This window comes from Nomascus leucogenys, chromosome 11 (genome assembly GCF_006542625.1).
Source record: "Nomascus leucogenys isolate Asia chromosome 11, Asia_NLE_v1, whole genome shotgun sequence".
In the NCBI taxonomy this organism is placed as follows: domain Eukaryota; kingdom Metazoa; phylum Chordata; class Mammalia; order Primates; family Hylobatidae; genus Nomascus; species Nomascus leucogenys.
Window position 1 is genome coordinate 58,679,695 of NC_044391.1, and position 23,657 is coordinate 58,703,351.

General features: G+C 52.6%; 2 protein-coding genes and 1 long non-coding RNA gene across 3 annotated transcripts; 2 read left to right on the top strand and 1 right to left on the bottom strand.

Annotated features, from left to right (window-relative positions):
• Positions 1-320: 320 nt before the first annotated feature.
• On the bottom strand, positions 321-16,008 carry KRT7 (keratin 7). Its single transcript, XM_030822616.1, has 9 exons — positions 15,631-16,008; positions 13,902-14,113; positions 11,707-11,767; positions 10,505-10,600; positions 7,642-7,806; positions 6,123-6,248; positions 3,621-3,841; positions 1,038-1,072; positions 321-655 (listed from the first exon to the last, which is right to left on the bottom strand). The coding sequence occupies exons 1-9, from the start codon at positions 15,952-15,954 to the stop codon at positions 486-488; spliced, it is 1,410 nt and encodes a 469-aa protein (XP_030678476.1). The 5' UTR covers positions 15,955-16,008; the 3' UTR covers positions 321-485.
• LOC115837260 lies at positions 1,807-4,227 on the top strand. The gene is made up of 2 exons (XR_004032313.1): positions 1,807-2,078; positions 2,787-4,227. It is a non-coding gene; the product is annotated as an uncharacterized LOC115837260 (long non-coding RNA).
• Positions 15,970-20,537, top strand: LOC100603798 (methyltransferase-like protein 7A). Its single transcript, XM_030822799.1, is given in 5 exon segments — positions 15,970-16,066; positions 16,838-16,883; positions 19,478-19,758; positions 19,761-20,155; positions 20,523-20,537. Coding segments are annotated over 5 exon segments (834 nt in total).
• Positions 20,538-23,657: the final 3,120 nt, after the last annotated feature.

Below are 23,657 nucleotides of genomic sequence, written 5' to 3' on the forward strand. Positions count from 1 at the left end.
GCGGCTCTGGGCATGGGGGGAGGGAGGCAAACAGCCTTTCCACCCCCTTAGCAGGGCAGCACTCCAAGGCCCAATTGCTGGCAGAGCCTGCATTTCCCCGTGGCTCTTCTGGGCTTCCTCAGGAGAATCTTTGGGATCAGCCCCAGACCTGGAGGCCAAGGCTCACACTAGGTAAGCGTCCTGCTCCTTAGAGCAGCGCCCCATCCCACCATGTGCCTTCTCAGTCTCCTGCACAAAAGGCTTCCTAGTCACCAGGGAGACCCTGCCTTCTCTAGTCCTGTCTTTCCCCCTGCCCAGCCTCATGAAGCCAGGATACCAGGCACGTGGATCACTCAGGCCTCAGAATGAGGCTGCTTTATTGGAAGCTATTCTGACATCACTTTCCAGACTGTCTCACGGTCTTGGGACCAGGCATGGGAGGCAGGGATGGGAATCTTCTTGTGACTGTGGGCGGTGGGCGGGGGAATGGAGTGGTGGGAGGCGGCTCAGTTGCGGGCACTCCTGCGACTGGCGGATGTGGTCCTGATGGAATAAGCCTTCAGCGGCCCAGGACCCGCACTGCTGGAGAAGCTCAGGGCATTGCTGCCCATGGTTCCCCCGAGGGTCAGCCCAATGCCACCGCCACTGCTACTGCCACCAGTGGAATTCACCACAGCTGGGAGAGAAAAGAGAAGGGCTCTCTTCAGCGTGAGGCTCCCTACCAGGGACCCCATCCCTTCACTGCACCCCACCCTCCTGCCCCAGCTGCCCCTCTCCCTCACCCCTGCCCCCCCACTCCGTGGGCCAACCCAGAAGGAGCGTCTGACAGGGGTAGGGCTGCTCCCCAGGTGCTCCTGGCCCCACCCTGCCCTCTTGTACTGCTTCCCAGGCCATTGAGCCTGGAGGTATGTGCTCCAGGGGACCTGCCAATCCCTGTAGAAAGGAAGGAGGCACTTGGCCCCTCCAGCAGGGCCCTGGGCCAGTCTGCCATTCTCTAGACCGAGCCCCATCTAAACAGCACAAGGGATGCTTCCCACGGGCCGCAGCCAAGGACTTACAGATATTCACGGCTCCCACTCCATCTCCGGCCAACCTGGGGGCAGAGGACAGACAGTGAGGATGGCTCTTTCCTAGAGTGGGAGGGAAGTGCTCTCAGCCCTCTCTCCTTCCAGGCCCCAAGCAGGATCACTGATTTTTCCTTCTTGCCCCACACTTCCAGCCTGCCTTCAGACTTGTAAAAGCAGCGAGGAGGCATGCAGGAAGGGAGTGTTCACCTTGGTGCTTCTATCCACTGGCCACCTGACCCCAAGCAATATCTCAGGGCCTCCATTTCCCACCTATGCCTTGGGCCCAACTACAGGACCAAATTCATGGGCTTGTTTGTGAGGGTTAAATGATATAGTCTGTCTTAAGCCCTGAGCACCTGGGATTCGGTGAATGGTAGCTGCGTGTGTTATTTATGTAGATGGCTGCCTTTCCTCACCATATCATAAAAAATCCTAAAGGTGTCTGTGGTCTATTGATACTTTTATCCCCAGTATGAGGCCTGGAGAAGTCATTGCTTAATATATGTCAAAATAGTTAGTGAATCATTGACTGATTGAATGGGGCTCCAGCCAGGACTAAGGAAGGAGCAGGGAGTGGGGGTGGCTTTAAGCAGCCAGTGGGGCTGAAACAGGTCTTGCAGTAGAAATTAAAAATCCATTCGAGACAGCTGGCTATGTTTGTTTTGTGACTCACAGTCCCATTGTCGCCAAGCCCTTGGCCTTGGGGATCAGTTTGCTCTGTGGGGGCAGGGAAGACCTCACTTTGGTGGAGGGAATGAAGGGAGCCTCGCTGGCCTCTGTGGCCCCAAGCCCAGGAATCCGGCAGAGCAAAGGCTGAGGGAAAGAGAGAGGTTTGCTGAAAGCTTCCAGGGCGCTTGCTTAAATGGCCCCTGCTGGTGGTGGGAGTTGCTGGCACTTGTGGGTGGGGAGAGGGAGCCAGGTTGCAGTCAGGCAGCAACTCGAAGAATTTCTGGTACGATGCCTAAAGAACTCAGACGGAAGAGGCCTGAATGTCCAAGGCTCTAGTGATCTGTGTGACTTTTCTCATTCTAAGTAAGTGGGGGTTTTTTTGGTAACTTTGTATTCTTAAAGTAGGCCTCCCAGTTTGAATGAGTTTCTGGACCACAACTCTGATAGGTTAAGGGATAAAAGCAAGGTATCTACCTCCATATCCCCCTAGGGTTGGGGGGACCATATCCTCTCAGAGTACCGGATCTAAGCCTGCTTATAGCAGCTCAGACTGAGATTAAGCTTTCGGAAGAGGATGTCTCTGCGTGCTGTGTGACCTTGGGCACACTACTGACCATTTCTGAGCTTCAGTCCCCTTTTCTTCCCATGGGAGGAAGCCAGATCAGGTACCACTCTAAAAGTCCCCCAAATCTGACTTCTATGACAACAGAAGGCCCAGGGTATGGGTTCTAGAGAATGTGGGGGCCCCGTGCCTGTGGGAGAGGCAGAAGCAGAGAGAGGCATCTTGGCTGGAGCTTCCTGTGCCCAGATCAGCTTCTGTGATCCCAGAGACCTTTGGTGTTCAATTCTTCTTCCCACAAAGAAGACTGGGTGCTAACCCGGCAGAAGGCGGGTCAGCAGCAGGGGCAAAGCCCCTTCCTCCTCCTCTCCGCCTCCTACTCATACCCTGCGGCCCTGTGTCTCCTCTCCTCCTCCCAGCACCCAGGCCCTCGGCCCTAGCACCCCTTCACTCCCCAATCCCTTCCTTGCTGCTCCATTCACCCTCCATCATGTCTCTCTCTGGCCCCTCAGAAATAATACTCAGAAAAGAAAAGGTTCTTGTATACACTCAGCATTTTACAAATGTAAGTTACTGGTCTCTGGGGGTTTCCTTTATGGATGTTTTGTCTCCTCCACCCTCTGCAACCTCCCTGAGGGCAGAAACATGTCCTGTGTGTTCTCTGTTGCCATGGTGTCTTATAACAAGCCAAGAATGAAGAGGGTGAGTTCGAACCCAACAATATGCACATGAAGGCCCAGCTGCATAGACAGAGGTGGCGTGCGGTTCATGAAGAATGTGCTATCAGACTCCCCTATTTCAGCCTCCTCTCTGACTGCAAGTGAGTCTGCAAATATCTCTGGGGACAAACACAATGATCCCCCTCCACCACAGTCAGTTAACACCACATGATGTAGCACTTAGTTCTGTAGTGAGAAGCAGCCTGGCGTCCTGGAAGATCCTTGGAGCAGGAATCAGCACACCCTGACTGCACTCTGGCCCTGTTCCGTCAATTAATGAAACAACCACAGCTTTCCCCTCTGGAGACTAAGGAATCAATCATCTCTGACCTGAATACCTGAATGTGTGCTGAGGATCAAATATGATAACCCTAAGAAGCCGCACACACAAAGGGACTGTTGTCATTTCAACCTGCCCACTGAGCTTCACACTCCATGGTCTTTCCTTCTAGAAGGTCATCTCATTGAAGGCAAAGAGGCAAGCATCAGCTCTGTGTTCCCTGCATCCCCACACCCAGTGCCCTGCAGAGGAGGGGCATACAGGAAATGCTTGTAAATGGATGAATGTCAAGCCCCAGACCCCACAGAGCCCTAGAAGCGTCCCCTTTCCAGCTTCTTTATCCTCACCGGCTCTCCTCGCCCTCCAGCAGCTTGCGGTATGTGGCGATCTCGATGTCCAGGGCCAGCTTCACGCTCATGAGTTCCTGGTACTCACGCAGCTGCCGTGCCATATCCTGCTTGGCCCGCTGCAGGGCGGCTTCCAGCTCCTCCTGCTTGGCACGAGCATCCTTGAGTGCCAGCTCCCCACGCTCCTCAGCCTCAGCAATGGCGGCCTCCAACTTGGCACGCTGTGGGCAGCAGTGCAGCTGTAAGCTGGGGCTCACCAGTCTGCCTTCCTGCCTGCCCATCCTGCCGTGAGCACCCGGGCAACTAGCTTAAGGTGGCTTCATTGGCACCACCTACTCCCCTAAGCACCAGAGAATCCCAAGGGTTAAACACATAGGTTTCGATATCCAATGCCTATGTTCCAGTTCTGGCTCTGCCACTTACTAGCTATGTGGCCATGGATGAATCAACCCTGCTAAGCCAAAGTCCCCGCTTTTCTAAGAGAACAATAATCACAGTGTTTACCTCCATCAGGAGATTTTGAGGATGAAATGAGATAATATACAAGATGTCTGTGGCATAATGTCTAGCACACAGCAAATGCTTAATAAATGCTATTGTGATCATTTTTAATGAATGCTATTATGATTTTCAAACCCCCAGTCCCCCAGCCCCAGCCCCCAGCTGCAGGAGCTCTAAGACCATGGGATCTTAATTGAGTCCCCAGATGTCAGGCAGCTGACAAAGACCAGAAACCACCTATAAAATAGGAACCAGTTGAGAGCAGGCCCAGAATAGGAGGGCCTGGAGCAGAGAGACCCTCCTAGATGCCCCCAGATGCCATGAGATGCATGACTCACAGTCCCCAGGTTTGGTCAGGGATGCTCTGGTTCCAGACCTGTGCCTGCCTGGAGCAGCTGCCACTTTTTCCCTGGCCTTACAGTGCCCTCTGCTTTGGGCTCAGCCCCCACTGCCAGGAGCCTGAATAGTCCCAGGCCTCATCTTGTTTAGCTCAGAAAGCCACCATCCCTTTCCGCTGGGCAAGGACTTCTCTCCCTTCTTACTGGCCATTGTCTATCCTCACATCCTCTTCCCTCAGTGGAGGCAGCCTGCCTCTCTGCCAGAGACAGCATTCCCCAGGAGGCCCTCTGCCACTCTGCCCCTCGGCCACAGCTCAGTGCCCTGCCCTGTCACACTGGTGCCCCCAGAGCCAAGGCCATCCCCACTGCCTCTGGAGACCCCTTGTAGCTCCCCAGTGGTGGTAGACACCCAGCTATAGGCCTGGATCTGCCCTGTCATGTGAGAGGAGAACCGGATGTGGTAGAGGCTGCAGGGTTTGGGAAACCACTATTTGTTATTCTGTGCTTCCCCTCCTGGCCTGGAAGCTGGCCCACTTCATGGGGTGACTCATGGCCCTACCTCTGTGCCACAAGGCAGCCTCCGCCCTCCTGTAAACAGGCCCACAGGGCTCCAAGGGGAAGACATTTCTGGGTAAATCACTCCCACATCCCCCCACCACCCACAGCTCATCTGGAAATCAGCTTTCCGAAGCTTCCACATGTGTCGCCCTCCCCCTCTCTCCACTGCAGACACCTGCACAGGCTGAGCTACCCTGGCCACACCCTACTCAGCCAGGGCTGGGGGCCCTTCCCTCATCAACACCTCCACTCCCAGCTTCCAGCAAAGCTCATCCTCCCAGGCAGTCTCTCGTCTGAGACCCGTGCCCCTGCCATGTGCCAGGTGCTGGAAGAGAGGAGCGGTGAACCAGACAGACAGGGTCCCTGCTCTCCAGGCATCTGTTATATTCCAGTGGAGGTAGGGACCATCAATCACTTAATGAATAAGACAGAACATTTCAGAGAGTGACAGGGGCTTCAAAGAACTTCAGACAGGCTGCCGAGAGAGGGGCTGGTGTTTGAGGGTGCCGTCTCTGAGAAGGGGTCTTTTCCTAAACCCCAGGGAGGAGAAAACAACAACCATGGACAGAGCTGGGAGAACCACATTCCAGGGGGAGGCAACGCCAAGTGCAAAGGCCCTGAAGCATGACCATTCTTGGCAAATGCAAGATGCCGGAAGCAGGTTAGCATGGCCAGAGCAGAGTGAGGGGAGTCGTGGAAAGTGAGGTTGGAGTGGGAAAGGGCCATGTGAGCCATTACAAGGTCTTCTGCTGTCCTCTGTCCCTGCAATGAACGATGAGCTCCCAGGGACAGCGCCCTGCACCCAGAACCAGGTGCAAACAGAGTGCTCAGTATCAATGTGGAAGCGGTGGTGGCTTTCCTCTAGCCAGCCAGCCTGAGTCTCCCTCCACAGGATCTGTGCACATCCAGGACCCTTCTCCCATCAGCCCATGCCAGGACCTGGCCAAGAACATTCTGTCCTGGAGATCTCACAAGGGGGTCTGAGACAGTGGCACCAGCTTTGGCCGGGAGAGGGGAACCTCCTGCTCCGCATCCTGAGTTTGGCCTCAGCTGGCCACCCCTGCATGCCCCAAGTAGCAGGGGGAGCCAGGAGGGCTTGTCCCACCTGGTTCTTGATGTTGTCGATCTCAGCCTGCAGCCTCTGGATGGCCCGGTTCATCTCTGAAATCTCATTCCGGGTATTCCGGAGGTCATCCCCATGCTTCCCAGCCTGGGCCTGGAGGGTCTCAAACTGGAGGGGCCATACAGAGAGTTATGGCAGAGAGGTGGGCAGTGAGTACAGGTAACTCATCCCTCTCCCCACCCAAGGCCCCTCCCAACTTATATTTTCAGGGAAGGACCATCTGACTCCCATCAACTTTTGCCCGATGCCAGGAGACCAGATAGCAGTGTGAGGAAGGGATTCGTTCTCCTCCAAGTCAGGCAGGGAGGGACAGACAAGGCTCCGCAGGCCCATCCCCATGGACCCCAGGGCTCTTCCACTCCCACCATGCCCTTCTGCTGGAGAATCACTGAGAGTTTGAGATTCTCACCTGTTCAACACCCAGAACACCCATTTCACAGGTGAGGAGAGTGAGTCTCGGAGAAGAGAAAGCACCACCCAGGGATCACACAGCCAATCAGTGGTGGAACGAGGGCCTGAACCCAGGTCTCCTCGTTGGCATACTTGTGTTCTCACCCAGGCACCACGAATGACTCCCTATCTCTGCAGGGGCAGACTCTCTCAATCCTTGCCTCGGGATCCCTTCTTCAGGAACACTGGTTCACCCCAGCACCCACTCCTGCTCCCTCAGCTCCTGCCTGCACCATCAACTGTCCTGCCACCATGAAGTAGATGTGATGATTAAGCCTCCCAGGTCTAGGGCCCTTGCATTCAGGATCCAGTCCCTGCTCTTCCATCTACTAGCTGTATGCAGTTAGGCAAATTACTTAACCTCTCTGTGCCTCAATTTCCTCATCTTTAAATGGGGGTAATAGGCTGGATGCGGTGTCTCACGCCTGTAATCCCGGAACTTTGGGAGGCCGAGGCAGGTGGATCACCTGAGGTCAGGAGTTTCAGACCAGCCTGGCCAAAATGGTGGAACCTCATCTCTACTCAAAATACAAAAAAAATTAGCCAGGCATGGTGGTGCACACCTGTAGTCCCAGCTACTCAAGAGGCTGAGACACGAGGATCACATGAACCAGGGAGGCAAAGGTTGCAGTGAGCCAAGATCGCACCACTGCACTCCAGCCTGGGTGACAGAGCAAGACTCCATCTCAAAAACTAAAACTAAAATAAATTAAATTAAATAAAACAAAATGGGGGTAATAATGATGCCTATCTAATAGGGCTGTTCTGTGGATTACATGAGTCAATAATGGCAAAACATTTGAAAATTACCTAGTACTGCGTAAGTACTTGCCATATTTTAGCTATTATAATGATTAATCCACATCTATTTCCTCTGCCCTGTCCTCCCATCTTGGGATTTTCTCCAGGGCAGAGCACCACAGACTTAAACCACTGGTACCTGCCAGAACAGTGGGACCCAGGCCCTGAAGGCTTGAGACAAGTTGAGGAGTAAGGGAAGCTGCCACCAAGGACCCTGGCAGGAGGAAGTATGCCCCTGGTGGCCTCACACCTTGGTCTGGTACCAGGCCTCAGCCTCAGCCCGGCTGCATTTGGCCATCTCCTCATACTGCGCCTTGACCTCAGCGATGATGCCGTCCAGGTCCAGGGAGCGACTGTTGTCCATGGACAGCACCACAGACGTGTCCGAGATCTGGGACTGCAGCTCTGTCAACTCCTGTAGGGACCAGATGGGACATCAGGACTTAGGGCAGGATCCTATGCCCATGCCCACCCTGGGATTCCCCACTTACAAAGGAAAGAAAAGAGAGAACAGCTGGGAGTGGGCTGAGTCACCAGGCAGCAAGGGGGCCCAGACCCAGCACACATTAAGTTACTTCATTCTGCCCACCCTTGGCTCCCTGAGGGCCCATTAGCAGTGTCTCAAATGAGAATCTGTCACGGTTAAAGGGGATAAGGAAAGGGACAGTGTGGTGCACTGTGCTGACTTCTCACTGTGAGGTTCTGTAGGTGCACGAGCTGTATTGTGAGGGAGGCCATGGGGAATGGATGAAATTATCATATTCCACCGTGCTGCAGAATATTCTGCAGTCTGTACACTGATGACACGGCTCCAACTACCTGCGGGGAATATGCCCATGGTGTACTGTTGCATTAAAAAAAGCATGATGCGTTCTCACTCGTAGGTGGGAATTGAACGATGAGATCACTTGGGCACAGGGCGGGTAACATCACACACCGGGGCCTGTGGGGGAGTGGAGGGAGGGGGGAGTGATAGCATTGGGAGAAATACCTAATGTAAATGACGAGTTGATGGGTGCAGCACACCAACATGGCACATGTATGCCTATGTATCAAACCTGCACGTTGTGCACATGTACCCTAGAACTTAAAGTATAATAATAAAAATAAAAACAAAGCATCATGCTATTTTTATTGAAAATGTATATTTCTATATCTTTATGTATATGTAAGCACAGAAAAGTCTGGAAAGATAGACACAAAGATGGTAACATTGGGTATAAGTAATCCATTTTCTTTTTTTTCTTTTTTTTGAAACAGAGTTTTTGCTCTGTCACCTAGGCTGGAGTGCAGTGGCACAATCTTGGCTCACTGCAACCTCCGCCTTCCAGGTTCAGCCAATTCTCCTGTCTCAGCCTCCCATGTAGCTGGGATTACAGGCACCCGCCACCATGCCTGGCTAATTTTTGTATTTTTAGTAGACACAGGGTTTCACCATGTTGGCCAGGCTGGTCTCCAACTGCTGACCTCAGGTGATCCGCTCACCTCAGCCTCCCAAACTACTGGGATTACAGGCATAAGCCACAGCGCCCGGCCAAGTAATCCATTTTCAATTTACGGTTTACTTAATTTTTTGGTTGTTTTGCAATGAGTATGTATTACTTCCACCATGAAAACAACTTTATATATATACACACAGGTGTGTTTACACATAAATAAACTAAACTTTCACCATAAAAAGAAAACAACTTTATATATATATATAGTGTGTGTGTGTGTGTGTGTGTGTGTACACGTGTGTTTACACATAAATAAACCATGTGATAGACCCAGGAAGACCTGAGATTGCCTGAAGCAAGCCTCAAAGAAACGTCCCCTGAAATTAACACATGTGTGGACATTTGCTCTGAGGGGCTGGTGGAGACTGGACGTTCAGGCAAAGACTAGACTGAAGAACTGGTTTGTAATTAACCTCACAAGCTAATTATGCCCAGCCTAGCCTCTGCCAGGTGACTGGCCACCCTACCTTCTGCCTAAGGCCAGAGACTCACATTGATGAGAGTGGAGAGATTTTTAAATCCTTTTGAAGAAAAAGAGCTGGAAACCCCGGAGAACAAGGGTGAGAGGGAGAGAATGAGAAAGGAAGGGAGGACATTAGAGTGGTAAGTTGGCAGGCAGCTACCCACCCAGTCCCTCTGGGAGTAAACGCTCAGGCAATCCAGTCTCTCCTGACTTGGGCTCCCCTGCTGGCCCCACCTAGCCCACCTTTGAGCCCTGTCACAGCCTGGAGTCCCCTGACCTCCTCCTGGTTCCTTCCAGTCCCACCCAATCCCCCTTCCTTAGAAATGCTGTGATCATCCCATGTCTCTCCAAGGTCAATCCTGATTGACTCACCCCCACCTCCTCCCAAATCCTTAGCCCATCCTGAATTCCTGAGTCCAGAAGGGATAAAGGGCAGGATAAATCCTCCCAACCCCTGATGAAGGAAATAATGTATATAATGGTCCATTTCCAAGACAAAGTGCCTTAAATTGGCTTAGGTCAGCAAACTACAGAAGAAATAGGATATACTAGCCCTCTGCTTGAATAGCCAATGCCTGCTTGTCAGCCCCCCAGCTTCTCTTGCCCTCACCTGAACCAAAGAAGTTTAGTCTAAGATGAAGTTTTACTAGCCTGCAAAATGGCTCACTTTGTCCGTTCTTATCAGCCTGCCCAGCTACTTAGGTCATAAGTCAAATACTTTAAGAGCCCTTGAGCTGACTAGGATTGCAACGCATTGTGGGCTGCAACAAAACGCAGCAAGACAACCTAAAAAAAAAAACCTAAAGCCCCGACCCAACAACCAATAGGCGACATCCAGGAAGACTGTGACCCTGTAGTACTCAGCCTGTGAGGAACTGAGGGAGGGACCTGTGCACTAGGGGATAAATTGCTTGTTGTGGCTGTGCTGGGCCTGCCTGCCCATCAGACACCCGTCTTGCAAGACTGTCATTAAAATCTCACTTTCGCTGTTCTCCAGGTCTCTGAGTCCATTCTTTGGGTTTGGACGGGTGAGTTTGTTTCTCTCACACTGACACATATCTGGACTGACCCAGAGGCGGGGGGCTGGACCAGATGGCTCCCTGGTTAGAATGGGTGGGATAAGACATGTCACCCAGCCCCGTGGTCCTCACCGTCTCATTGAGGGTCCTGAGGAAGTTGATCTCATCATTCAGGGCATCCACCTTGGCCTCCAGCTCCACCTTGCCCATGTAGGCAGCATCCACATCCTGGGGGTTGGGGCAAGATGGGGCAGAGGGAGACCATGTCCTCAGTACAGGGAACATTTAGTAGGGGTGGGAGCAGGCCTGCCCTGTCCAACCCACAGGCCAAACACTACCGCCCTACCCAGAAACAGTTTCTACAGCTGCCGGACATGGTCACAGCAGGAAGCTTGCCCTGCTGACCCTCCAGACTGCATGGCGGGCATCAGCACTGGTATCCCAGAGCAACTGAAGCCCCAACCTAGCACTTGACCAGTTCCTAAAGACCTAGATGGTTTTAACACCATTAGCTCCACCTACTAACCGTGTGACCTGGAACAAATCACTTCAACTCTGGCAGCTCAACTTTTCATCAGTCAGTAGCAGAACACAAAGTTATTCAGATTCCCAGCCCCGCTCCCAGAGATGGAAAATCTCCAGGCTATGTGTCTAATTTGCAGCATGGTAACTACGATGCAGGCAGGCCTCAGATAACACGCCAGGTGAAGATGGTGTCTGAGCGTCTTCCAGCTGCACTTTCCCGAGGTTAAACTCCTATGGACAGGCCTCACTTTTACTCATTCCTGAATCTCCAAGGGCCCAGCTCCCAGGGGCAAGTTGCAATTCTGTGGTTTGGCCTGGAACACCAACTGCTCAGTGTATTGAAGAGAATCTTAAAGGGCATGTAGACAAGACCCCTAAGATACTTCTAAGGCCTTCCAAGCTTGCACATCTCCAGGAACAGAGAGCTCATGCTGGCTCGAGGCAGCTCATTGCATTCATTCAGCAAACATTTCAGGCCAGCCAAGCAACACCTTTGTGATGAAAATGTTCTGGCTTGAATAGAGCACTTCCTTGTTCAGTGTTGAAATCTCCCTCTATAACCTCCATCCTTTGCTCTTAGTTCTAACCCCTAGAGGCCTAGAAATGAGTCTAATCAGTCACCACACACACACACACACACACACACACACGTACATGCACCCAAAGGACAGGCTGTGCAGACTTCCTCTTGGACAGCTCAGGCAGGTATGGCCAGAGGTCCCCATGGGCTGATCAGGTGAGAGGATCCTGTGGTCCTTTGTTCCATATGTTTTCAAACAACCCTCCTCCAGCCTGTCTTCCCCACTCACCTTCTTCAGCACCACAAACTCATTCTCAGCAGCTGCGCGGCGGTTAATTTCATCTTCGTACCTGCAGTAGAGGAGTGCCTGGTGTTGATGCAGCTTTGCCTCCATACTCCCCCTGCCATATGCAGCTGTGAAATCTGCCCTGCCTCCCTTCCCCTACTCTTTAAAGACACACCTGAAAAAACAGGTGTCAACTACAAAACCAAATTTCCCTGACTTCCACACGGCCATTCCTACGGCTTTGAGTCTTGGCATGGGGGGTTGTTGGTGGGGCACATAGGAAACATGTGAATGACAGCACAAAAGCTGCATGTCCCGGGAGAAAAAAAGCAAATAATAACAGCCATACGCATGAGACTGTGTTCTACAAGGTGTGCATCATTATGTGCTTCTTGTGCATGAGCTCATTTCATCCTCACAGCAAACCTATAACAATGGTACTGTGATTATCAGAGAAGGGAACAGAGACACAGAGAGGCAGCGTAATCTGCCCAGGTCACTAAGCTGCCAAGTGACCAGACTTGAACCCTGGCAGCTGACTCCAGCCATACCCTAATCACTACCTAATCCCACCCCTTGGGGGCAAAGAAGGAGTCTGAAGGGGAGGAATCCTGTAGAATCAGGATGAGGGATACACAAAGTCCTGAAAGAACCAGGTCCCGCCTAGATGATCCAGTCCCCATCCTTCCTCCCGTAGCTCCCATCACTCTTCCTCCCAAGGAGCCACTCCTGGCCCTTAGGAGGACCTGGGCAAACAAGGCACAGAGGAAGAGACCACATTGGCTTAATCTAATGTTTATGCTGAGACTCAAAAAAGGGTGTTGGAAACAAGAGTTCCAAGAGCTGCTGGGAGCAGTGGGGACAACCTGGGGTGGAGGGCAGGACATCCAGGTAGGCCAAGCCCCTTCAGGAGCCCAGACTCAGGGTGGGAGGTGCCCGTACCCTCAAAGTTGCACTTCCTCAAGTTCTATAGAAGCTGGAGAAATATCTGCAAGGCTTCCTGTCCACCCCTGCCTTGGCAGTGCACGGCCAGGTCCAGAGGGTGCACAGATCGGAACTCTCTGAGCAGCTGCACACAGGGACCCTCCCTGTACCCCTTCCCTGGACTCCCTTCCAGTTCCTCTTTCAGTCCCAGCCTGGATCTCAGGCTGGCTCCACAGGAAGGTGCACTGAGGGTTTGGGGTGGGGGGAGTATGGGGGTGGGCAGCAGGTGTGCACACACACATGCACACACGTGTTAGTCCTGACAACAGGGGCTGAATGGTGGCCCCACGCCTTCCCTACTCTGCACCTGTCTGGTTCCATCTGCTATGGGACTAATCCTGTTGACTTTTGCCCTAGGGAAGTGGGAGTGTGGTGGGGGGGGCACTCCACAGAGACCTTGTTTGCTGTCCTCCAGTCAGAGCCAAAGTACTTGGTCCTGCTTAGTCACACAGCCACAGGCAGGGGACAGAACTCACTCACTGCCCCAGTGCCCCTCAGGTGTGCCAGGGTGGGGCCCAGCCTGAGCTTCAGGCTTTTGTTTCTATTCAATGAGAAAAGAGGGCAGAAAGGCCTGTCCTCAAAAGCCCCAGTCCCAGCCTTCCTGGGCCTCCTTCTGGCTCCTGCCATGACCACACCCACCCTCAGCCTCTGCGGCCCTCCCATGGCTCACAATGACCATTTTCCCTCCCCGAATCTTCCCTTCCCAAATTGGCTCTGTGTCCCCTCCTAGGAGTCAGGGACCTAAAATTCGAGTCCCAGCTCTCCCAGTGACCTTTGCTGTGTGAGCTCAACCAAGTCCCTAAACTTCTCTGGTCTCTAATTCCTCCCCTGAACAAAAGAGAGTTGCTTTAAAATAATCTGTGAAGGTCATACCAGTTCTGAAGCACCCCTGTCAGAAGACACTTTCTGCCCTATTCTCTCTCGGGGCCTTGGTCAGGCACCCAAAGCAGACAGTGCAGGTCAGGGCTGGGCTGAGACATTTCACTGGGACTGAGTCAGGGGAAAAGACCAGAATAATTTGGAAACAGCCCCCAGGGACAAAGAGGAGAGAGGAAAGGCAGGAAATGTGTTGGTCAAGACTGGCCCCTCAGGGAGTTATTGGACTGAGCAGCTGCATGCTGATTCCTGAAGCAGGGAGACTTGCACAGGGTCAGCGGATGAGGGTCACATTGGCCCGGGGCAGGGGTCTTCGCATGTGGCATAGGGGGCATTACTTATTCTTGAAGTCCTCCACCACATCCTGCATGCTCCGCAGCTCCGCCTCCAGGCGGCCCCCATCCACCTGCAGCGCCTCGAGCTGCCCCCGAAGGCCAGCAATCAGGGCCTCAAAGATGTCTGGGAGGCGGCTGCTCTTGGCCGACTTCTGCTCCTGCAGCAGCGTCCACTTGGTCTCCAGCAGCTTGTTCTGCTGCTCCAGAAACCGCACCTAGAAAGGGCGAGAAGGAGGAAACTCAAGAGGAGCCGGAGCGTGCCACCCATAGCGGGATTGAGGAGCATCGTCTTTAGCCACTTAGCAGAGCCATGCTCCCCCTGGCTGTTTCCCTGCCTGGGGCTTCCAGCCCTCTCCCTTTGGACTCCAAATCAAGTGTCCTACAGAGTGATCCAGGAAGCAGGTCTGCCTGGTGCACGGATGTGCCCCGTGGTTGACTCTCGACGAATGTGCTCCAGGGCCTCCTCTCCACTCCCCATCACATTACAGGTGGTGTTCTCCACCTCCCTCTCTGAAGGGCCACCTCTTCCTGTCAATGGATCATGAGGACGACCAGGCCCAGCCCTCCCTTCTGTCTGGGACCTCTTCTCTTCCTTCCTCAGTATCCTTTCTTTCCTTCCCCTTTCTCCAGCAAGGCCTCAGTCAATCCATGGTAAAATGACCCCAGCCTGGAGCCCACAAAGGCCCTTAAGGAATAGGTGGTATGACTGGAGGTGGGAGGCAACAGATGCCTCTGCAAAACCAGCAGCTCAGGGCCCCAGGCCCTGGGGACCACAGAGAGTAAGACGGTGCAGCTCAACACGTGGGGGAACCTGGGCCTGGAGCAGCTTGGGGAGGCCCCTACGAAATCTAAAAGACTGGTCTGGGTGAATGGTAAGGAAAGGAGGCCATGAGGGAGGGGGGTGTGGGAGTACACTTGGTCTAAGCCTGAGGAAGGGGGCCCTGGCCAGAACAGCCCAGCAGGGCCAGCCCTGAGTTCCTGGCTTTGGCCGCACTCCTCCCAAAGCCACCAGTCAAGTCTGCCCCTCGCCCCCTCTAGAGGCCCCATGTGTGGCGGAGGCCAACAGCCAGGAAAAATATCTCCAAAATGGACCCTTTTCGAAGCCCCTCTCTGCCACTCCCTGCCCCCAACTGGGCTGTCTTTAAGGGCAGGTGTAACCTCTCCTCCTGCCAACTAAGGGAGGCTGGAGGACCAGACAGGTGGGGGCGGGGCGGGGCGGGGCGGGGCGGGAACCTCCCCCACTGCAGCCCTAATCTCCAGCACCTGCATCCGCATCAGCATCTGAGAGAGCCTGGGTCTCCCCCGCTGGGAAGGGCGTGCCATCCAACTCCATTCCTGACTCTACACGGTCCCCTCTCAGGGAAAGGGTCCCAGAGAGAGAACCCCTGGCCTAGGCCTCTGGAACTCCTAGCCCGAGGCAAAACTGGTCCAGGGGACCCACAGGCAGCCAGCGAGGGCAGCCCTACAGCACTCAGGCCCGTACTCCGGGAGGAAAGGGAGGGGCAGCTGGGCAGCTTGCTGGAAGGGAGGGCTCGGAAACCGAGGGGATAAAATAGCCACGGGGTTCATGCGAAGGAGGAAGGACCCCCAGATCGTGTCCCCAACACTGGCGGAAAGAGAGAAGGGCGGCAGTGCTCCCCAGCGCCTGGCCCGCGCGCAGGCAGGGCTAGTTAGGGCGGCTGGTGTGGTCTGGAGCGCGGCTCGAGGCGGGGCGAGGTCCAGTCCCGCTCACCTTGTCGATGAAGGAGGCAAACTTGTTGTTGAGGGTCTTGATCTGCTCGCGCTCCTCCTGGCGCACCCGCTGGAGGGAGGGGTCGGCGTCCAGCCGCAGCGGGGCCAGCAGGCTCTGGTTAATGGTGACCTCGCGGATGCCGGCGCCCACTGGGCCCCCGTAGGCAGAGCGCACCGCCACGCGCGGCCGCGAGGCGCCCAGGCCGTAGAGGCTGCTGCTGCCAAGGCCGCCGGGGCGCGCGGAGCTCAGGCGCACCTGGGCACCGCGGCCCGAGAAGGTGGCTGAGCGCGAGGTGAATACCGGGGAGCTGAAGTGGATGGACATGGTGGCTGGGCCGGGATGGACCTAGCGGCGGGCGAGGAAGAGCGCGCACTCGCTGACCTCGGGGACACTCCGCGCCTTTTATCCGCCGGCGCGGGCGGCTGGGCTTCCACAGGTAGGGGCGGGGCTGGCCGCGGGCCACCTTTCTCTGCTGCCAGGCCCCTCCTGGGGCCGCCCTCCGCCCGCCCGCCCCGCCGAAGCCCAGGCTTTCAGTCCAAGCAGGGATGGTCCGGAGTAGGCAGGGGCGCCATCCCTAGACGGCCACAGAGAACAGCGGGCGACCGCAGTTCCAGCCCATCGGAAACGGACTCAGTGAGGGAAGGCTTCCTGGAGGAGGATGCCTGGAGAGAGGGTGAAGAACATAGAGATCCCTGAGGCCGGAGCAGAGAGACCCAGTGGCAAGAGACTGGGGCAAGGGGTGGGCTGAAAAGTTCCAACCCAGGAGTCAACGCCCAGACGCCCCCATCCTCCAGGCTGCTGAAGCCAGAAAGGCATTCCTTACCACTCTCCCTCACACCGATCCAGCTCCTCCTTGAGAGATCAGCTCACTTGTTCAGGAGTCTGACCCCTCCTGGCCCAGCTAGTTTCCCTGGCTGCGTTCCCTCCTACTTCATTTCCCATAGAAACTAGGCTGAGAGACACGACCGCACTTCTGGCTCCTCCCCTCCTCACTCCAGTAGGCCTCGGAATCCCAGGGGCCTTGGGAATGCTTACCCTGGACCCTCACCTCCCAGACCCTCCACTCATATTCCTGCCCATTTATTTTATGCGTCCCTTTAGAGGAAGGGGACACTTGTATTTGTGACACTTTGTGGATGTGTGTACACTTTGTGGATGCGTGCACACGCCTGCAGGCCTCTGGGCTCTGCTGTACTCACACTCCCAGGCGTATGCACGCGCATGTCTGAGCCTGCTTACACAGATGGGGGTCTGTGCGTGCATCCTGGGCGAGGGGACAGCTGTGGCTACACAATGGCACACATTTTCATGCCTGCCTGAGTGCGTGTGCTTCTGTTAGCACTCATCTCTCCTCCCACTCCCCCCCACCATTTTCCTGTTTAAAGGCCCTCAGCTCTCATCATCTTTCTCCTGTGAAGCCACCACCAAACAATTCCCAGCAGTTTCAAACCCAGTCAAGAGGAGTAAGCCTCGTGCTGGAACAGAATACCTGACAAAGCCTAAGTGTTGGCCTCACTTCCCAGTAGGGCCAGCCATGCTTGCCACACCCTGTTCTCAGGCCTGGCTTCCATCTGCCCTTAGCCCACCTCTAGCCCCTCCCAATAAGCTGGCCAGGTTCGTCACCTCAGACCAAGCCCTTGGGGGAGATGAGGGTGGGGACGGAATGTCCTTCCTGGTTGGCCATTTCAGTTAAAGCACAAGGACTTCCAGTGAGGCTAAAGAATGTCACCCCTTCTCAGTGATCTTAGTGGAGGCTCACCAGCCTCCCTCCCTGCCTCCCCTCCTGACCCTAGCCATTGGTGTTGGGTCAGCTCAGGCCAGAGGCAGAGGGGTGCCCAAGGAGACCTGCTGTGGTATCGGCCGTGGAGCACGTATGTGTGCGTAAGACCGAGAGAGATTTGACCTGGAATTGTGCCTGGTTGTAGCTTGAAGAGCATACGGATTACCTGGTCCTGTGATATTTGCATTCACAGGAATCTCACTGCCCTCCTTCCCCAACGCCCAAGAAGGCAAAAAAGACCAATTGTTTAATTTACACACATGCACACACACACACACACACTCACACACTCCAACTTTCTCACCCCTCAGGGCTCATCTTCAACTCTGTTTTTACCACTGCCTCTCACACCAACGCCTGCTCTCCCATACCTCCCCTAACAAGTTCTGCCTCTGGCCCTCTCATCCGTCCCCACCTCCAGCCCCCTACAGGATCTGCACTCTGGAGGCTGTGCCCACCCAGACCAGGAGTTCCTGCATCCACTTCTCCCCTAAAGCCTGGCTGGGAAATCTTTGTCAGGGCACTGCTGTTGCCTTGAGGCCCTGGACGTGTCACTGCCCCCCCTGGGCCATGGATTTCTCACCCAAAATGAAATCCCCAGATTCCATACCTAGAGAGGACTGGGGACGACAATGGGAAGGAGAAAAGGTCTCTGGGCTTTTCAGGCTCACGTCTGGGGTTGGGGGTGGGGGGCCACTTTGAGCAACATTTCCGCATTCCAGGGCCTGCCTGACATTCACCCCTTGGCCTCTCCTCCCCTCTCTGAAGCATTCCAGGCCGTTCCAGCCCTGGCCAGTCTCCTCCTGCCTCTCCATTCACAGGCCAGCACTAGGAGCCCACTCGGTGCCAGGTGGCACACGCAAACATCCTCTGGAGGGCTTCCCAAAGCGCTGCCAACCTGAGAGGCTGCAGATAAGATTCCTGCCCACAGCTCAGCCATCCATCCAGCCTCTGTCTCCACCCCACCTGGCCTTTGTTGGCCTCACCAAGACCACCTTAGGAAATCCCGGGCAGAATCATGAGGCGAGTTAATCCCACAGTCTTTCCCCATTGGTCATCTGCCTGCCCCAAATGCAGGCTCCTGTCTCCGTAGCACTCTGTCACACACACACAGCCAAGCACACCCCCACTGTCTTCCCACCACCCTCCTAGCTGTCCCCCCTCATGCTCTAGAACTGAGCTATGAACTCAAAGCAGCCCCGGGTCCTCCACATTGCCTGGCTCTGTTAAACCTGCCCTAGACACCTCTGCCCCTGTGGCCCCTACTCCTCCTTTCCCAGAGAGGAGGCATTCTGTTTGGCTCCTTGCTGCACTTAGAGAACTGTTACTCATTGTCTATCCCCTAAAAACACGTCCTCTGACTCATAAAGAAAAAAATATTAATTTTTTCATTATCTTGGAATTCCAATTAGAATGTGGTATATTTGTGAAAAATAGAAACATTCTAAATGCCTGTCAATAGGGAAGTGATGAAAGGAATTGACCAATTCATTTAATCCAGTGAATTGACCATTCACTGGAATGCTATTGGTTGAAAAGAAAATCCTTTATATACTGATTGAGTTTTTAACCTTTATATATTGATTGCACAGATCACTGTGATTCTAAAAATCCTGCGGGCTCCTGCGATCCAGCTGCACTACTCCTGCCTCTCTCCCTTGAGGCTGATCCCTGCTGGCCCCACAGCCACCTCCTGACCTGACTCCCTTCATGCTCACTGTGGACTCTGGCACCCGGGTCCTGCTTCCTCTCCACCCCGAGCTCCCTCATTCTCAGTGCAAACAACCCACCCAGCATCTTCTTACCCTTTGAGTTCCTTGAGCTTCTCAATTCTTTCACTGCATCCTTTTTCTCTTGCCTACACCTGAGGTCACACTCTAGATCCTAAACTGCAGGACCATTGATAATAACTCTCACTGTCATTGGTGGATTCCTCAGCTACACCAGCACCCCCAGTCCTGAACTTGGCTGTTCCGTTTTCTCCCCACCCACCACCCTCCTTTCACCTTTCTTTCCAGCTTGGGCTCCCTGACCATTACTCTCACCCTCTGACCCCTGACTCTTCAGTCCCCACCTGGATAAATCTCCAGCCCTATTCAGCCTAAACCTCGGACTCCTCTCCTCGAGCTCTAGCCTGAAGAGCATTAGTGGAGAAAGCCACATCCTCGGGGTCGGGTGTGACCACCAATGCAGTCCCCAGCTGAGCGGCATCCCCTTTGCCACTGGGCACTTCTCTCTGCCTTTGGTCAGCAGTGTCTCCTGGGCCTCCCCATTGCTGGCCATTGACATCCTAGCATTTCCCATGTACCTGCTGAACTTTATGGGCTTGTAGAACTGGATGTGCAAAAATGGTTCCCCTACTTCTTGGTGAGGTTCACTGTGATGTACAAAGAACAGATGGCAAGCAAGAAGCGGGAGCTCTTCGGCAACCTGCAGGAGTTTGTGGGCCCCTCCAAGAAGCTCTCCCTGCTGGAGGTGGCCTGTGGCACCGGGGCCAACTTCAAGTACTACCCACCTGGGTGCAGGGTGACCTGTATTGACCCCAACCCCAACTTTGAGAAGTTTTTGATCAAGAGCATTGCAGAGAACCGACACCTGCAGTTTGAGCGCTTTGTGGTAGCTGCCAGGGAGAACATGCACCAGGTGCCCGATGGCTCTGTGGACATGCTGGTCTACACCCTGGTGCTGTGCTCTGTGAAGAACCAGGAGCAGAGTCTCCATGAGGTGTGCAGAGTGCTGAGACCGGTGAGTGAGTGGGGGAGGTGTGCTAACCTCGATGGAGCATCAGGCTGCATCCGGACACCTGTGGGCTCAGGCACAGCTCACACTGAGGGCAACCTTAGACAAGTCATTCTACTCATTTGTTTGTTCATTATTTATTCAACAGACATTTCGAGAGATTTTAAGAGTGCTGACTATGTGCAGCAACACAGTTTTCCTGGAGTGGGAAAATTAGTCTCAGAGGGATTAAATGAGTTACGCAAAGACATATGGCTCAAAAATGGCAGAGACATAACTCAACTGAGGCACCTTAATTTCTAGGCCAGAGACCTTGTCACCATGCTGCTCCATTGGTGGCTTTCAACCTGCTGTCTTCTAAATCCCATCACAGAGTCCGGTTTTCTAAAGATGAGGATTACAAATCCCTTATAGTGCATGCCAGAGCATCTCCCTTCCCTAACAAGTAAGAACTTGTAAGTACACAGATAGCCATCTTTATTGGCATCACTTTATTCAGTTCTTATTCTGGGCCCTCACAAAGTCACCTACATGCCATTCTCTAGCCCTTTTCCCTAGTGACAGTCATTAGTCATTGTTTCTGGGTAGCGGGGGAAGCATACAGGGAAAGAATGCAAGAGATGGAAGAAAGGAGTTTCTCCAAACACATTGCTTATGGCACCACAGGGTATCTTTGAACACTATTTACTTTTCAGTGTTTCTTACTTCATTGATTATAATTATAAAGGCAATTAATCAATGCAACCTCGTCATTAAAAAGAATTCAAAAATTAAAGAACACTGGCCAGGTGTGATGGCTCATGCCTGTAATCTCAGCACTTTGGGAGGCCAAGGCAGGCAATTGCTTGAGCTGAGGAGTTCAAGACCAGCCTGGGCAACATGGAAAACCCCGTCTCTTCAAAATATACAAAAAAAAAGAAGAAGAAGAAGAAGAATAGCTGGGCGTGGTGGTATGCACCTATAGTCCCAGTTACAGTTACATGGGAGGCTGAGGAGAGAGGATCTCTTAAGTCCAGGAGGCAGAAGTTGCAGTGAACCGAGATTGTGTCACTGCATTCCCGCATGGGTGACAGAGTGAGACCCTGTCTCAAAAATAATAATAATAATAAAAAAATAATTAAAGAACATAGAGGGGGGAAAATTGTAGCTACTCGTGTTTCCCCTCCCTGGTATTTGGAAGTTTTTCTATCTACTGCAAGTTTACTAATAGTTACTTTCATCTTTCAAGTTATATTTGAACCTCTATTTCACTATCATCATACCAAAAGCATAGTGACGTGATCCCCTGAATTTAGATCATACCTATAGCACCTTTTATTTCCCCATCCTCATCCGCACAAGCCCCTCCATCCCAAATCCTGGATTTGATGGAAATAACCTGTCATTTTAGTTTCAAGCTATTTCTAAGGATTTTTCTTCCTTGTCTTCTCTTTCATTCGTCATTCATTTATTTACTACACGTTCCACTAGATGTATTGGTCTCCACTGTTTCTCGTACTATTTGTCTTCCCCTATTGTGAGTTTTAAATTGTTTTGCTCATTTGTTTTTCAAATTTAAGTTTCAATTGCCTAGACTACCTTCTTGGATAGTTTCCTAAGAAATGGTTCATGGGGATACCTTCGTATATCTGAAAATGTCTGTCTTCTCCCCTCACACTTAAATAATATTTTGGCCACCTTCTTAGATCTGAGAACTTTCCCCAGAAATTGTGAGTATTGTTCCATGGTCCTTGGGCTTCCCAAATTGCAAAAGATGCCTTCAGTGGCCTTCTGATTCTCTTTCCTCTTCAGGTAACTGGTTTTGTTGTTGGTTGTTTTTACATCCGGAATTTTTTAGGATTTTTTTCTTTTGAAGTTCCTTTGAAGTTCAGAAATTTCACCAGCATATGCTTAGGTATGTGTCTTGTTTTTGTTACTATATCTAGGCACTCAAAGAATGCTTTTGAGCTCAATACTCAAGTCTTCTTTAGATCAGAGAAGTTTTCTTGTCTTGTTTCTTTCTTTATTGGCTCTACTCCGTTTGTTCCTTTCTCTTCTTCTGGAATGAATATTATTCAGATACAAGATCTCCTAGCTTTAGCATCACTGCTCTTCTCACTCATTATTTCCGTTTCTTTATGCTTTTGTTTCATGTTGCAACATAGTTCCTCCATTCGACCTTCTAGATGACCTCTCCCATGGCCCAGCAGTATTTATTCTACTTTTTGCTTCCTCTGTTGAATTTTAAGATTTATTTTTAATTGCCAAAACCTTATTCTTATTTCCAGGTCATTTCTTAGTAATATGCTGCTGGATGCCCATGGAGGTTATATTTGGTGCTGTAGATTGTTTTAAAGTTCTGTTTTCTTGGCCGGGCACAGTGGCTCATGCCTGTAATCCCAGCACTTTGGGAGGCCGAGGCGGGCAGATCACCTGAGATCAGGAGCTCGAGACCAGCCTGGCCAACATGGTGAAACCCCATCTCCACTAAAAACACAAAAAAATTAGCTAGGCATGGTGGTGAGCACCTGTAATCCCAGCTACTTGGGTGGCTGAGGCAGGAGAACCACTTGAACCCAGCAGGCAGAGGTTGCAGTGAGCCAAGATCGCACCATTGCACTCCAGCCTGGGTGAAAACAGTGAAACTCCATCTCAGAAAACAAAAACAAAAACAAAAAAAAGTTCTATTTTCTTTGTTCCGTTGTCCTCAGTAGGAGGCATCTGTTTGATTGTTGGTTCCATCCTTCAAGCTGGCAGCACTCCGAAGAGGGAGGAGAGCCCCTAAGTTCTCTCGCTGCTCCAGATATTAACAGGTAAAGGCACTTTTCTCCCAGCTCAGGTAAACAGAGTGAGTCCCCCCTCTACAGATGGCAGCCAGTGTCAGTAGATTTTATGGCCAGGGCTGGATCCTTCTCTTGTCCTGAGAGAGTAGATCTACCCAGCTCAGGTAACTCAGAGGATCTTGGCTCTGCTAGACAGACAAGCTTCCCCCAAGGCCTTTGGGTCCAGGGTTCTAGGAACTCAAAGCTTCTGATGAAGCTGCTTTGGACTCTAGCAAAAGACCAAACTTCTCCATCCACCATCATTAGCTGATTAGCTTCTTATACTATTGGCTGATTTTCCCAGCAGCACAATGAGGAAAAAAAAATAAAAAAATTTAAAAAAAAGTCACCCTTCTCCACTTCCACCACCACTTTCCAATATGCTCCAGAGATAGATATCACAGCTATACATGCTGGCTGGGCATGGTGGCTCCCACCTGTAATCCTAACACTTTAGGAGGCCAAGGCAGAAAGATCACTTGAGTCCAGGAGTTCAAGACCAGCCTGAGCAACATAGTGAGACCCTGTTTCTACAAAAAAAAATTTTTGAAGAGCAAAGTGGCATGCACCTGTAGTCCTGGCAACTCAGAAGACTGAGGTGGGAGGATCGCTTGAACCCAGGAGATGAAGCCTCCAGTGAGCTATGACTGTGCCTTTGCACTTCAGCCTGGATAACAGAGACCTTGTTTCAAAAAAAAATTTATACA

Coding starts and splice junctions, on each gene's coding strand:
- KRT7 (XM_030822616.1), bottom strand. CDS start 15,954: ATGTCCATCCACTTCAGCTCCCCGGTATTCACCTCGCGCTCAGCCACC. Junction 10,601..11,706: donor AGTTTGTGGTGCTGAAGAAG/GTGAGTGGGGAA, acceptor CCCAACCCCCAG/GATGTGGATGCTGCCTACAT. Junction 1,073..3,620: donor CTGGAGGGCGAGGAGAGCCG/GTGAGGATAAAG, acceptor CTCTGCCCCCAG/GTTGGCCGGAGATGGAGTGG.